The sequence below is a fragment of the Dermacentor albipictus genome, chromosome 6 (genome assembly GCF_038994185.2).
Source record: "Dermacentor albipictus isolate Rhodes 1998 colony chromosome 6, USDA_Dalb.pri_finalv2, whole genome shotgun sequence".
Classification (NCBI taxonomy): Eukaryota; Metazoa; Arthropoda; class Arachnida; order Ixodida; family Ixodidae; genus Dermacentor; species Dermacentor albipictus.
The window spans coordinates 77978629-77993344 of NC_091826.1; the positions used below are offsets into that span (position 1 = coordinate 77978629).

The following is a 14716-nucleotide window of genomic DNA, read 5'->3' on the forward strand; positions in this document are numbered from 1 at the left end:
GTTTTTTAAATTTAAAAAGACACTAAAGTGAAAAATGATTTCTTCTGCATCAGTAAATTACCGTTCTACAATGCCAAAAACACCACTCTTACAACGATAAGACGCTTGGTAAGCCAGAAAAAGCGCAAGAACGAACTACGGGTGGCGACGCCTACTTAAGTTCCCGCACCTGGGGGCTGTGACGTCTTGGATTTTGATGGCATCATCTAGGGCCTACTAATTATATATAGCGGTACAGATTGACTACATTGTCTTCTAAAGGAACCAAATATTAAACATGGCAAGTTTCGGAAACCGTTATACAGCCAACGCGGCCCAAATGCGAAAACATACTTTGGAATCCCTGACGTCACGCTGACGTACCGGCGCTTGCGTTTCGGCGCGAAATTCAAATACTGATACTTGGACCTTCATTTTCTCATCTAATAATCAAACTTGTTTTGAAATGACTGCCTGCCGTGTTCTCAAACAATGCTTTATTAGTCTAAACTGATTTGTTGTTTCGCTTTAGTGTCCCTTTAAGGTGTCACCTTGACTTACTCTAGTGTAGATGTAGCACCTCAAAGGCACATACCGTATTTACTGAATTTATTTCACACCTTTTTTCTAAAGGATTAACTAAAATAAGACGAGTGTGCTAGAATGATGTACAAAATCAAATCTTCCAAGAGATGGTATCGAAATCCCACCTCCCTATCTCAAAGGCTGTGCTTTGATGTATTGCAGATGTCAGAAGTTTTCTGAAACACCCATAACTGGCGTCCATTTATCGCCGGTATTTCAGTTTGCATTTTTTAAAGTGGGAAAACCGAGGTGTGCGTTACAGTCATGGGCACTGCATTTTCCATTCCTCTGGAGATGAAATGAGTGTGCATTATAATCGAGGACACATGAAAATGGCGTCAGTATACTCATACGAACCCGATACTTTAGTGCTGACAAAACGCATAGCTACAGGAACTCCTGGGGGAGCTACAAGTTTCAGAAACCGTCAACGCTGTACTTGTGACAGTCTGCCGCTGTCACAAGTACAGCAAGTACAACACAAGCCCCAACTCACACTTCCTCGGCTGGCTGTTGTGATCCCTCGGAGCCAACATCTTCCACAATGGCAGCCGCTTCCCTTGTGTCTGCACATAAAGAAAATGACATTAAACGAATGCAGGAATCTGATGTAAAAGAGCCTTTGCTGCTAAACATTTTGATTTATAGTCTCATCACAAGAGTTGGACTATACCAAACTGCAGCCGCTGCTTCCCACATCCAAAGAAGCCTAGAAACAACAGATATCAAAGAAGGCACCACAATGCAATGTCGCACTACATGTGCCAAAGGACCACCAGCTCAAAGTGCTCATACATGCAATTTGAGGAGTGAAGCATTGAAGGCAGTGTGTAAAAAAAAAAATAAGATTGACAAGAATGAAAACGTAACCCAAACATTATTATGTTGTTTCAGAATGAAACTGAAATATTTTTCCTTGGTTTGGTGAAAGTTGGCAATATGGAACAGCCGATGTCAGGCAACGTCAGCATTAGCGCGCATCTCAGGCAGGAATAGTGCGAGCGATAGGTGGTCTAATCTCCTCCTACACTTTCCTCCTCACACCCACTTTCATTCTTTCCTCCTATGTTTACTTTCATCTTTCGCCTGTGCTTGTTCGCTCGGTTAAGAGGTATAACACCACCGCCGAGGCACGCCGACACTCAACACAGGAATGAGCGGCCAAGAGCTGCGCTCTAAAACATACCATTCCGACCCTGGCTGAAGCAGTCAGTGGTGCGGCCAGTGACTACTGGATTGACTAGGCTTCATTAGTTAACATTTTGAGGAGGCACCGGCACCATGGCCCGCCACCAGCTGCCAATGTATCAAAACAAATGTGTCGCTCTTTCTGCTGAACCTGGTGGCTGAATTAGTCTATCAATTAGCCTAATTATTGCATAAGGGACAACCAGAAATTCTGGCCTATGGGACCAACCAGTGTCAGCCGGCGTCGCAAAGCTGTCCGAGTAATCGGGCACGTCAGAATTATCGGTTGGCGACTACACGCACCAAGGCATAAAAAGACTGTCCACCTCCTCACCTGGAGATGCAGTGTCCCTGTCTCCTTCGTCTGTGCTGAGGTTCTGGCCATCGGCAATAAAAGCATCTGAAAGTAGCAGACGTAAGAGCTGACAGTTGCCAAGACAAAATATACAAAATCACAAAGTAGCACCATTAATTCCCTTCCGATTGCCAGAATCACAAAGTAATGCTGCCAGCTCCAGAGATTTCCCTACATCTAGGAATCTCAGAAATCGTACATTGTGTCTGTCTTCTCGCAATGCCCTAACTTGGTAAATGGCCCTTCAATAAAAAGCACATTTGTTGCGAAGGTTCGTGTGTAAACTTGCCCCCTCGCACATTTAACGCCTTTAATACCAATTGCTTCACAGCTATGCAAACAACGGGACAGTATTTTTTGCTATCCCCGTAATAAATGGAAGACATGGTCTGTGGCAATCAAATATAAGCAATGGAGGCAAAGTGTGCAAAAGTAAGAGCACTCCAGAAAGAAAAATCCCCACATTCTCAATTGTACAAGCTTGACCTGAGGAAAAGAAAAACTTATTTATAACAGCAGAATAACACTAAATACACTGCCGAGTGCCAAACTTCCTTATTTTCCCACTTTTATTTTGTGCATTTGGGCAGATGAGAACTTGCCACGAGTGGAAGCTAGCTACGATGACTCAGTATTTCTTCTGAAAAATTAAAAATGCTGTCCAAAGCAGCCAGAATAATTCGCGCAGTAACATAAGTGCAGAAGCTCCGTCCCTGTAACTTCGCCTTCAGTGCCACCGAAAGTTGTCTGCACGTTCAGACGCTCCCAAGACGAAACACAGAAAGGACAAAGAAAAGCAAAACGGGCTCGGTGGGCACACCTTCGAACTCCTCGGAGGGCACAGCTGCACCCGAGGTAGTGGTGGTGGTCGTGGTTGGCTCTGAAGTGTCCATAGGGCACGGCTGGCTTGCAGCTGCGAAGAGGCCGCCCGCACAGCTGCTCGACTGCTGGAGGGCGCTTGCCACAGCCGAGAGTGCCGTGCTGCCCAAACCCTCCAGCCAACTCATGGGCGGAGCACCTGGACGGGAGCACCGGGTAAACACGGTAAAACCCCTGGACAACGATGCTTGTGTAATGTTATGTAATGGCTTGCAATGTAAGCACAGCGTTCTCGTGTGGCGGCATAAACTGAGCAGCAAATTCCCCCTCCCACTCACCCGGTGGCATTGAGGTTGCAGGTTCAGCCGTCATGGACAGAGCAGGTCCCAGCACCCGCTCCACGATTGAAGCTGCCAGGCGTTCCGTGCCAGCCAGGGATGACTCGCTTGCCCCTGCAAGGAATGCAAAGTTTGTGCCTCAACACATTTCCAACTGCAAAATCTGGCAACGTGCTGTGATGCCATGTTTAGTGCACCCCGAGAACACCCATCACAGGAGGGCCTTTCGTTGGCAACTAATTATTAAAGCTTACATGGCACAACATGACAAGTGCCTGATGTGGCTGTAGCCATTCACTAGCACTACTCAGGCACCACATCAAATGACAGCAGTGCTAATGGAACTAGGCGCATCCATGAGCTATCGGGAGGGCTGAAAAAAAAAACAGAATGGTCTGCTGCATGCTGCCGCGAAGCGGTGCCTCCTTTCTGCTGCTGCCTGCTGGGTTCACTGAATACACTCACCAGTTCTCATAATCTTACAATGTTTCAATTAACAGAGGTGACTGTTGCAGGCAAGCAATCCTGCCGGCGTTACTCATTTGATATCTACAAAGCATCCAATAATTATGTCTTATGAAGGATTAGCCCAATAGACATTGTGACAAAGACGACCCACCTGGCTCAGACACCAACGGTTCTTGGTCGGGTGGTGGCCTCGCTGCCAGGCGTGCCGACACTGTCGAGGGCTCGCTCACTGCCGCCGTTGCCACTGTCACGGAGGTCTGCTGCGGTTGTGGCTGTGACACAGGAGCAGCATATGCAGAGAGGGACGAAGCCGCAGCCATCACCTCGTCCAAGTCGGCTGGTGGAATGTTCCGGCTGCTGGTCGTCGCTGTTGTGGTCGTCGAAGAGGCGCCCGTCGTTGATGGCCACGGCCCCAACAGCATCATGGTGCGCTCATTGTCTTGGTTGTGGTTGCTGTCTTCTGCTTGGGCGCCGACCGCAGTGGCCGTCGTCGAGGTGGTGCTGGTGCTAACGGGTGCTGCAGACGATGTCGTCGCCACTGCCGGCTGCGCCTCCTGCAGCTTGCATCGCTTCTCCCGCCGCTCGGCTAGTTCTTCGTCTCGATGCCTCTCCAGAACTTCCAGGATGGCCGGCTTCAGGCCTGCATGCATGGATTTCAGCTTGTCATGAGATAAGTGCAGTCAATACAATACGAGCTTGGAAAGTCAAGAGCACAAGGTTAAAACAGAGAAAGGCACTGCAATCATTAAACCAATGTTGTTGTGGCTGGCTGGCTTTAGTACCCCAAAAGTGCCAATCAATTCAGCTGAGCAAAAATAATGGAAGCATGACACAGTTGAATGAGCGGGGCTAAAGCGTCAGCGTAGTACAGTCGCCGTCCGATTTGGTCAGAAAAATAGTCAGAAAAATCCAGCAGTCTGAGAAACTAGTGCCCAGCAATAAAAAATTTATTAGGCTTAGGGTGGCTTAAAAAAAAATCTCTACTAATGCTCTGCCTCACACTACGCTTGGAGGCGATCAGGTTTGTTTGGATTTGTGCAAGAGTAACATCGTCTCCGTATACAGCCGATAAGAGCGTCACCACGTTGACTATCTACATTGGTGGAGATTGCCATGGAGATCGAACAAGCAAGCCCTGTTACTTCGCACCGCTTAGCTCTTGTGAAGGCACAGGAGGTAGTGCCAATCACACAGATGTGAAGGTGCGCAAATGCACACAAAGATGCGACGTCTTTGAGGCACATCTACTCTGTGGACACACCACATACAAAATAGCAACCGAAACAAAAAGAGGAGAAAAAAAAAAAAAGCAGTCCTGCATTAAGTGATTCTGACGATAGTGCTGACCAAAATAAGAAAAAGCACCGTCCCCATCAGAGTTTTGTCAGACAAGGAAGAGCGGGCATGGCCTCTGAGACAGAAGGATGGTGACATTTTCTGTTGATAGCAGGGCTATTTTTTTTTCTTTTTACCTACACTGGCTACACGAATGCAACTAGTGTAGAAAGTCGAAATTTTGTTTACTTGGTGTAGAAAAGTGTAGCTCCGCCCACCTACATGAAGCCATTTATTTATAGCTGTAGCGTAGCATGAAAACTACTTTCTACACTGCAGTTTCGATGAGTCTAGGGAGCAGACAACAAGCAAGCAGGTTGGTGTTGCAAATGCGTGGTGCCATTTTTTGCTTATACAGTCAGCGCTGATATAGCGACGATAGTAAATATTCACTGCGCGATGACAGCGAAGTGATGGCATGACCACATGTCGCAGAGGAAAGTGAGGCAATTTTTCAAGGTAAAATTGTCTTACTCACGAATGGTGCGGGCTGTTTCAGACTCCGCGCTTACTATAGGCACTGAGAAGCTGCCTTCGTGCACTGCGTGTTCGCAATGTATTTTGCAGGAGCATGTCTAGATTTGTTGATGAAAGCAAACTCATATGTTGGCATTTAGTCTCAGGCAAGGGCATATAAGCAGCTATTAAGTGCGAAGGTCAGCCCAGCGAGCCAACTGCAGCACACGACATCAGAGCTCCTGCCCGGCACTACATCCGTGTACACGAACGAGCCTGCACGAAGTGTAGGTAAAAAAAAAATTGCCCTAGTGTGTGCCTTCCAATCATGTAAGCTACAGAGTGGGCTACTGGAAGCCAAGCCAGCAGAAAATTCAGCTTGGCGGCCTTCAAGAGTGGGTAGCTTGGCTCGAAATGAGCGGTTTAGTCCAGAAAATCGAGCTTTGGGCACAAGTTCGTCCAAATTATGAAGCCCGGAATATCCATCAAGTCAGAAAATTTGTCGGCGACTGTATACCAAAGTATAGCCAGTATGAGGTACACACAATTGTAGCTTTCCCATTTTGATCACTCGAAGCTTTGCCTTCCATAAAAAGCCACAAGAAGTTGACTGCAAGTACTTGCTGAATATGCATCCGGCGACAAAAGGCACCAAGTTCCCCTACAGCCAATTTTTTGTAAGTAACTAAAAGTTTAACTTGGCTCTCCGCCATTTACCTGCGACGCAGTCGTGCATGCTGTCTCCATCCAGGACCCGAGACTCCTCGGTCCAACGCACCAGGGCTGTGGGGATGTTTGCCAAAGTTCCAGTGCCGCTGCTTGACACAAATGTGCCCGGATCCTGCAGGTGGCGCCAACATGACTTGTTTGCATGCAGATGTCTCCCCATATTGTGCTCGATATGGTGTTCTACACAATATCTACTGGTCTACAATGGGCGTATCCTTAGAGGAAAGGGCACCCAATTTCCTCAAACAAGACTGTCGGCCATGATAAAGCCAGTTTCTAGACAGGCAGATCATGCAGACTTGGTAGCCTTGGAATGTTTGAAGTTTTGCAGCCAAAGCAAACAAACTGGACATCAGTGAAAAATGCCTGTCATTTCACACTAATTACACCAAGCTTAAGGTTGAATGTCTTTTTAAAAAAAACCCTGTCAAAAATATATATATATTTTTTTGCAGAAAGTGAGTAGCAGGTCATTAAAGTGAACTTCTAGCCCCTCGAAGGCCGTGGGACTGTCGCGGCGGGCAAGTTCTCGTGCACGGTCGTGGGCCGTTTCATTGAGGTTTGGTTTTCGCGAGTGAATGTCTTTCCCCATGTGAGCGGGGAACCAGGAGAGGCGTCGTTCGCTCTCCTTTGAGCTCGCCAGTAGTATATGCGCTACTTCTTTACGTATGTTGACGCTTTCGTGGGCCCGAATTTCGGCAGGCGAGTCCGTGAGGACATGGGTAAGTGTGGGGTCTGCCATGGCGATGGCTATCTGTTCTGCTTTAGCACTGGTGGTCGTTTTAACGATGCGGATGATCGTAAGGTTCCGTTGCTGTCCACGACTGCTATCGCGAAAGTGGATGCGTTGCCGTACTGGGCCGCTTACCAGGAAATCACCTCACACTATCGAAAAGCCAGAATCAAATACCCGCTCCCACACTCCAAACTCGAACGCGTGCAGGCGGTCGCGTTTCGAATGCTACAAACGGACTCGTATCCATCACGAAGCCTACTGAGTCACTATAACTCAGACATCCCGGCAAATTGCCCAGACTGCCAAGAACACTATTGCTCATTCTCGCACATGCTATGGCAATGTACCGGGTTACCAAAGGGCCCTCTCTTTAGTGAGCCCGAATGGGAAGAAGCCCTCAAAAGCCCGGACCTCAAACTCCAGCTCAAGGCCGTCCAGAGGGCCCAAGAACTGGTGGAGCGTCACCACGTTCCCGTCCCGAGCTGGGCGTCGCCTACGGTTTCGGCCCGAGCAGCTCCCCGCGTGGAATCTCCAACGACTTAAATTTCCTCAGGACCTCAATGAAGTTCTTGACTGACTGACTGATTTTGCAAAAACTGCACGAAGGTCCAGTTGTGTTCCCCAGTGATTAGAAACAATTTCAAATGACTTTGGGTGACTTCATAGGGATGGCAGCAACAAACCAGTGGTGTTGAAAATGTGCAATATATCAAATGCAAAATAGGCACTGTACATGCACATCAAAAACCATGCGGCACAGTTCAGCGGCCTCTGTACATATACTGCAAAACCCCTCAAAAGGTTAAAAATAGGGGTCTGCATACATCGAATTGAATATCAAATATCACAAATACCCGTGATTACGGCACAACTACTTTGTACACTTGTGGAAGAGGGCCACTTATTTTTGGGCGAATCCGGCAATTCAGACAACCGTCCTAATTTGGCCTTCCTTGTCAAGTTTGAATTATCAGTCAGTGACTGTAGGCCCTCTTCATAAGCGCAAAGCTAGCTTTCCTGCAAATAGTTTGCCAAACTAATGGCAGCATAGTCATTTTTGCAGACAGCGCGTACCAGCGGAATTTGCTAGTATTGCGACATGAAAAACGTACGGTGGTTCTCATAATGATGCCATGCGCAAAAGAGCCCCAGCACTTCCAGCAAGCATTTTTGTGTTCATTTGAATGACTGGTGCAGCCATTAGGACCGCTATCTTGTACGTGTTCAAAAATCCGATGTTTTGTTTTGCCTCACGCGATTGTCCAAGCCGCGCCGAAATCGCGGCCTAGGACAATCTAGGCCAATCGCGTAAGGCAAAACCGAATGTCAGCTTTTCGAATGCATACAAGATAGCGGCCTAGTTGGGCAAATGTGCAGTGCAGAGAAGCACACTTGTGAAATAGGAGAAGAGTTTATTGAGACCAGTTGTTTGTTTTGATGCTCTAAGGCCTAAGAAATCTCCAACGAGCCACAGACATGCTGCATTTTTGTCTGATGGTTCGTACCGCATCACTTGGTATCAGTGATGTTTTAGCGAAGCGGCATGCTCTAAAAGCCAGACTCTTAACTGCATCATTAACTTCACCTCTCAAACACGTTCCTCAATGACTAAGCTAAAACATTGATCTTTGTGGCACGTTTACTGCAATTCTATGAAGAGACGGCACATGTGCAATGGGGCTAACGTATCATGCATCACATAATGCTCGGAAGCTCTGCTTTCTCATGCAATCGGCCACCCCACATTAGAGAGAGACCACAACTCGCCTGTATCTCAAAAATGTCCTCATCAGTAGCGAGTATCCGGAAGTCGCTGTTGGCAAACACCACCCTTGTCTGGGCGGTTGATGATGCGACAGGGTTGAACGTCGACGTTAGCTGAAGGATGTCCTGGGCTGTGTTGGGACCTAACAGCCTGCACGAAAGTAATGAACAAGCCCATTCAGATAAGTTGCTGCAACAAAGCGAAGTGCATCAAGCTGCCTATAAGCACTTGAGTAATTTGCAAGGGAGTTAAAATTTAACCGCCGGATCCTAGGTATATTCGATTCGCTTGCACCTCTTGAACCAGTTCACGAGGTGTTCCACCCTGCCATCGTTTCAGTGGTGCAGGAATGGCGCCCTCTGAACCAGGCCGTTAATTTAAAAAGATGCAGGAGGGGTGCAGGGCTGATTCACAATTTTGCAGTGCAGACTTGGTGCAGGCATACAGGCGCGAAGCAACAGCACAGCAAATGACGTAGCACACGGCTGCAAGCGCCGTTGAAACCCCACTTACAAGCGTCTACTGTGTCTATGGAAGCATGGCTGTACTCGCACACCTCAGAAGCCGATCATACCAGCAGTTCAGGACCTCTCAAACTTACGCACTCTGTGCACATTAGGCCTACACCCCCCGTCTGCACTGCAGAAATTGAGCTGCACAGTTTTTGAACTTCTTGTGAACGGCTGTGAACTGGTTCACAGTGGTGTAGGCAAAATGAACGGACCTTTATACTCCAGTCATGTGGTGCACTCCCTATATCAATCGTGATTCACTGGAATCAGATTTCATGACAGTAATAAGCTCCCTTCTGTAGCATGTGCAAAGAAGCCAATCGCAATCATTAAACTTGATGCTGATCGGGCTTGACTGCAACTGAAAGTGCCCTGTGTGCCTGGGGTTCTAAAGAAGATGCATTATTCACAGCTTTGTAGCAAAACACTGAAAACTCAGCTTAGCTGTACATAACGAATGCGCTAAAATAATATGCCTGCAATGACCGTGCTTAAAAGGCCAATGACATTGCAATAAGAGCAGGGCTCCTGCAATTCACTATTGATTACCGAGACATCTGACAAACGCACATTTTGTAACAATAAACCCTCGCCTACAAAGGTCACTAGGTACTGAACGAAACACACATCTAACCACCGATTTACCCAATTCATACACCTAACTTTTTTGGTTTTAAAGTAAGCAGAGAGATTATGGGCAACCAGATCTAATGCACGCATAAAAATCCAAGAATCTAAATGAAGAGACAGCTGTTGCCATAGCTCAGCTGATAACACACCACAAGCTGTCATGTGGAGGTTGTTGGCAAGGTTGCCTTTTCCACTTTCATTCCTTTTTCTCGTTTATTAAAGTAACTTCTTCGTTGTCTTACTGGCTGTCAATGACCGCTGTGCCAAGTACGCTCACTTATCTTGCAAGCAAGCCGAGATACGTACCTCTGCAGTATGGCAGGGGGGTTGGGGTGGCGGTTGGCATACACGTGCCAGGTGCCACTGCTGCCCCCATGCGTGGCACCCTGGGTGCGGAAACCTCGGGTGCGCCGGTGCAGACGCGACGAGGGGCCACCTCCAGTCTGGGGGTCGCCATGCCGCACCAGAAGCGGGTGCGTGCTCGCCACCGTGCCCGGGGGCGGGGGAATCGACGGACCTGTTGCCACCGCCGCCCGACCAATACGAGGCGAGGGAGGAGTAGGGAAAGGGTAAGGCAGCAGGGGGGAGAAACGGGAAGGGGACGCGACAAGGTCCATTTCTGAGATTGGGTCCCCAATGACAATGGCACAAGTGGGGACACCTCACCTCGGCCTGGCTCCAAACAAGAACAGAGGAGGGGAAGAGCTCCCCACTGATGCTGACACACACGAGCAACCCTGGTGCACTATTATCAAGAGATCACCCGTGGTGATAGCTCTTTCAGAGCACTTCTTTCGGCTAAGCCATTATTGAGATGTGAGCTGCTCCAGTGAAGTGTTGTGATGGCCATTAGATTGCACAAAAGTGAAAGTATCCCCTAAAATTGACCTTCCAAGAATTAAAGCTCTGTCGTCGCAGAGAAAACAAAGGGCAATGGATAATGGGAAGGGGGCCAGCAACACATTTGCAGTCAGCCTCTTCTGCATTATTGGCAGAAAACAGCCCCTGTATGTCTTCTTTCGACTGCAATGTCATACCTTACAAAAGTCACACACAGGTACATCACATTAGAATTTTTAACTAAGGGCCATCTTTTCAGTGTCTGCCCTTCCCCAAAACAAGCTAACATAACCGAATGCAAAAGATTAGTGTAAAGGAAAGGAAGTACTTACTGGTCGTCTCTGCACCGTTGTTGCTTTCATCAGGAACAATAGGCAGCTGGTAAGTGCGGATGCCCTCGGAGCCACCAAACATGATGGACGTGCCTGGATCGTCAAAGCATATCATCCCAATGCAATCAGCAAGGCGATCAGTGGGCCCCGTCCAGAACTTAAGAGATCAACATGACTCTCCCGGAGAGGTTATCATAATCACCACCCAGCACCTGGAGTAGCATGTCAGGCGAACAGCCAGGCTAACATCTCCAGCACACCATTAAAGCTTGTTTCTCTCTCTCCCAGACAGGTACCTAGCTCTATTATGTAGCTGGTACCGTACGCAGCAGCACCAATGCGCAGCTGCACCTTTCAACCAGCTCCCAAATCGAGTTATTTCCCACACTTCCTCAGTTAGGCCCGCATGCTCAGCCTCGCTGCGAGCTCAACAGTGAGACTGTGGTTGCTTTCCCAGCATGACTGCGCCTGAACCGTGCATACTTTACAGTGCAAAGAGCTGAATGTTAGCTTACAAGTTCTTTACAGTGCAACAAGCTATAGTTCCTAAAGCATTGCTGAGAGTAAAGCGGATGCAACTGAACTGCTACTGCGTGCCGAAAGTATGATGAATCCTCCCAGGAAGACTGCAATTATGGTGCAGAGCTAACATATCAGCTTATAGAGACAAAGAAAATTTCAGGCAATATGTGACCTAGAACATTGTCTACTGCTTGCCTGTCGATACCACGTATTAAGTTTGTTATGCTTAAGTTGCAGACTGCTGTGTTTCTAAACTGAAAGTCATCATGTGAAAACACGTGCTTCGGTGATTTTACTCGCACAATGTAGCACAGGCAGTGAAAGGAGCACAAAACATGTGCTTAATTCAAAACAAAGAAATGCTTGGCAACTAATGGCAACATGACAAGCTGTCGGTCTGCCTGCTCCTACATTATGCCAACAATGCTGTGGTCGCATGGGCTGCTGGTATTACCAACAATTTGGACATTAAGAGGCCAACAGAATGCAGCTAACGAGGCTGGCACTGTCAGAAGCCCTAGCCGCAATACCAACCAGGAAAGGACAGCATACCAAATTTTTTTTTTAACACTTGTGAAATGAAATGCAATAGAGCTAAAAACACCAACACAAGTTTTGATGTAATTTCTCCAAGAAGCGGAGCAGTGCGGACGTTCGTCGCATGGGCTTCGTAGATTCCTACCCTCACGGACTATCTCGACCCACCGGGCCGCCAACTTTTGGGTTGGATCTGAGAGAGCTAACAAGCTGGATCAGCCGGACACCGATTTCAAGACGGTAGGATCATTTTTGGCAAATTACCGGACTTTGACGGGAAACGCTCACCGCTAAGCCTACCGAGGTTTAGCACGACTACGGGCGTTTGCGGGCAGCCAGGCCCGCTCAGCGATAGCGATGCAGCCTGGACCCGACTCCCGCTCCACGAAATATCCTAATGTTGAGCCATCGACGAGTAGACTAGCCCAGAACTTGCTAGAAGCACAAGAGATGGACGACGACCACCTCGGCGCCTCCGACTCCGAGAATTCGGCGGACGGGGAGATCGAGGACTCCGCCATGCAGGAGCAGCAAGACACTCACAAAGAAGACGAAGCAAATTGGGAATTGGTTATGACCAAACGCCAAAAGAATCGACAAAGGAAGAACGGACGGAACGCTGGCAGCACCGGGAATTCCCCGGCCCCACCGCCGACAGCTGGTGCGCCAGCTTCCGGCGCGCTGAAAAAAGACGGGAAAGGAGCGCAGCGGCAGTCTAGGCAGAGGCTGCCCCCGCTCCCCAGAGACGATTTCAAGATTATTTTGCGACCGAAGGGACTCGTAGTCAAGTCGCTCCAGCAATTTCAAGTGGCCCGGGCCGTAGCCGCGGCATGCAGCAACAAGTTCGAAGGAAGAGACCTGATCACGAGGCTCCGCACAGGGTCCAACATAATAATCGTGAGCACGCCGAACGAGGAGGCCGCCCAGCTCGCGAGGCGCATCACTAGCCTCACGCTCGAGGGACGCTCATATGACGTGAACGCTTACGTGGCCGCACCGGAAAACACCCGGCGTGGCGTGATACACGGAGTGGACCCCGGCGCGACACCGGAGGAACTGAAAGCCGACTTGTGGACGCGCACACAGGGTGTCACCATTCACAGCGCCCGAAGATTAGGCAAGACCAAGACGGCCGTCATCACCTTTGACGGACCGATCACACCGAAACACGTCATCTACTGCGGAGCCGAGTACAAGTGCTACCCGTACCGGCCCACAAGACAAATCTGCTACGTTTGCTGCCAACAAGGTCACCGCTCCGACGTGTGCCCCACACCGGACGCCAAGGCTTGCAAACAGTGCGGGATGCAGAACCCGCCAAAGGATCACCAGTGTACCCCCAGATGCCTGATCTGCGGAGGCAACCGCACTACCGGATCGCGGGAGTGCCAAGACCGACTAAAGAAAGCCAGGGACCTGCGAGGCAAGGCCAACGGCGACAACAACGGCGGCGGACGCGGGAGCAGACGTCGCAGCCGGGACGACCGCGGCAAGAAGCCGCGATGGTTCAGCTCGGAGGAGGAGACTTCGCGGAGCCGTTCGAGATCCCGGGCGTCGCGGAGCCGTTCACGGAGCCGGTCACGGTCCTTCCCGCCCCTGCCGCCCCTGGCCATTAAGGGTGCAGGCCAGCTGCAGCAGCAGCAGCAGCAGCAGAAGAAGACGAAGAAGGAGCCTACCCGAAAGAGCGGCGGCGTCAAGGTGAGCTGGGGAGCCGAAAACCCTTGGTTTGCTCCGCACTCGGGTGGGGTAGCTAACGAAAAGAACAACACAAACAGCCACCGCGAACAGCCTAGACAGGAGGACGCGGAGAAAATAGCGCTGAGACGTGAATTAGAGCTATCACGCGCTAAGCAGAAAGAGCTAGAACGCCAAATAGCAGAGCTAACGAAGGCAGTGCGAGACCTTAGGTCGAACAGCCCTGCGCAGCCACAGACCGTACAAACCCAAGCCCCATGGCAAGCAGGCAACGAGGATTTTGCCACGTTTAAAGCAGAGATTCAGCAAATGATGCAGCAGATGATGCAGCAACAGCAGTAACAAATGCAGCAAGTGCAATTACAAGTCACAGAGCTCCGGAGCAGCATCCGCAAGCAGAAGTTTACCGAGAACATTAGAGAGAAGGCTTACCACCGCCCCGCGCTGGCATCCCTCGCCGACACATCCGCAAACAACACCGAGGCTTAAACATGGCCAGTACAACTTTAAGCAAACAAGAAAGCTTAGATATATGGCAATGGAACTGCAGAGGCTACCGTAAGAAGCAGGGCCTCCTCCAACAATACATTCACACGCAACAAGCACCGCCTGACATCATATCGCTTCAAGAGACGGGCACGACACCAACACTCGCCGGATACACGTGTTACGAGACTCAAGAGAAAGGAAGAACGGCTACCCTAGTCAGCAAGGCACTCATCGCCATAAGCCACGCCAGGATAGCCGACACCGACGTAGAGCACGTGATTGTAGAAATTATACCCAAGAAGAAAGAGGGGCAGTATATTTATTGTAAATGCATACAGCCCTCCGAAACAGAGGAAGGCCAAATTCTATGAGCTTTTCCATGGCGCACGCAAACTAGCAAAAGACA

The 14716-nt window shown here is 49.3% G+C and overlaps 1 protein-coding gene across 11 annotated transcripts in view; it reads right to left on the minus strand.

The window, feature by feature from the left end:
* Positions 1 to 14716, minus strand: part of HUWE1 (HECT, UBA and WWE domain containing E3 ubiquitin protein ligase 1) — a 182475-nt gene that overhangs the window by 37715 nt on the left and 130044 nt on the right. For 10 of the 11 annotated variants that reach the window (XM_070540895.1, XM_070540904.1, XM_070540900.1 and 7 more), the window contains 9 exons: positions 11066 to 11160; positions 10202 to 10431; positions 8756 to 8903; positions 6241 to 6364; positions 3884 to 4372; positions 3265 to 3378; positions 2928 to 3125; positions 2087 to 2152; positions 1061 to 1130 (listed from right to left, as the gene is read on the minus strand). In XM_070540895.1, coding sequence (XP_070396996.1) covers positions 1061 to 1130; positions 2087 to 2152; positions 2928 to 3125; positions 3265 to 3378; positions 3884 to 4372; positions 6241 to 6364; positions 8756 to 8903; positions 10202 to 10431; positions 11066 to 11160 — 1534 coding nt within the window. The remainder of the gene's footprint in view (positions 1 to 1060; positions 1131 to 2086; positions 2153 to 2927; positions 3126 to 3264; positions 3379 to 3883; positions 4373 to 6240; positions 6365 to 8755; positions 8904 to 10201; positions 10432 to 11065; positions 11161 to 14716) is intronic. The other variant, XM_070540898.1, reaches the window with a different exon arrangement.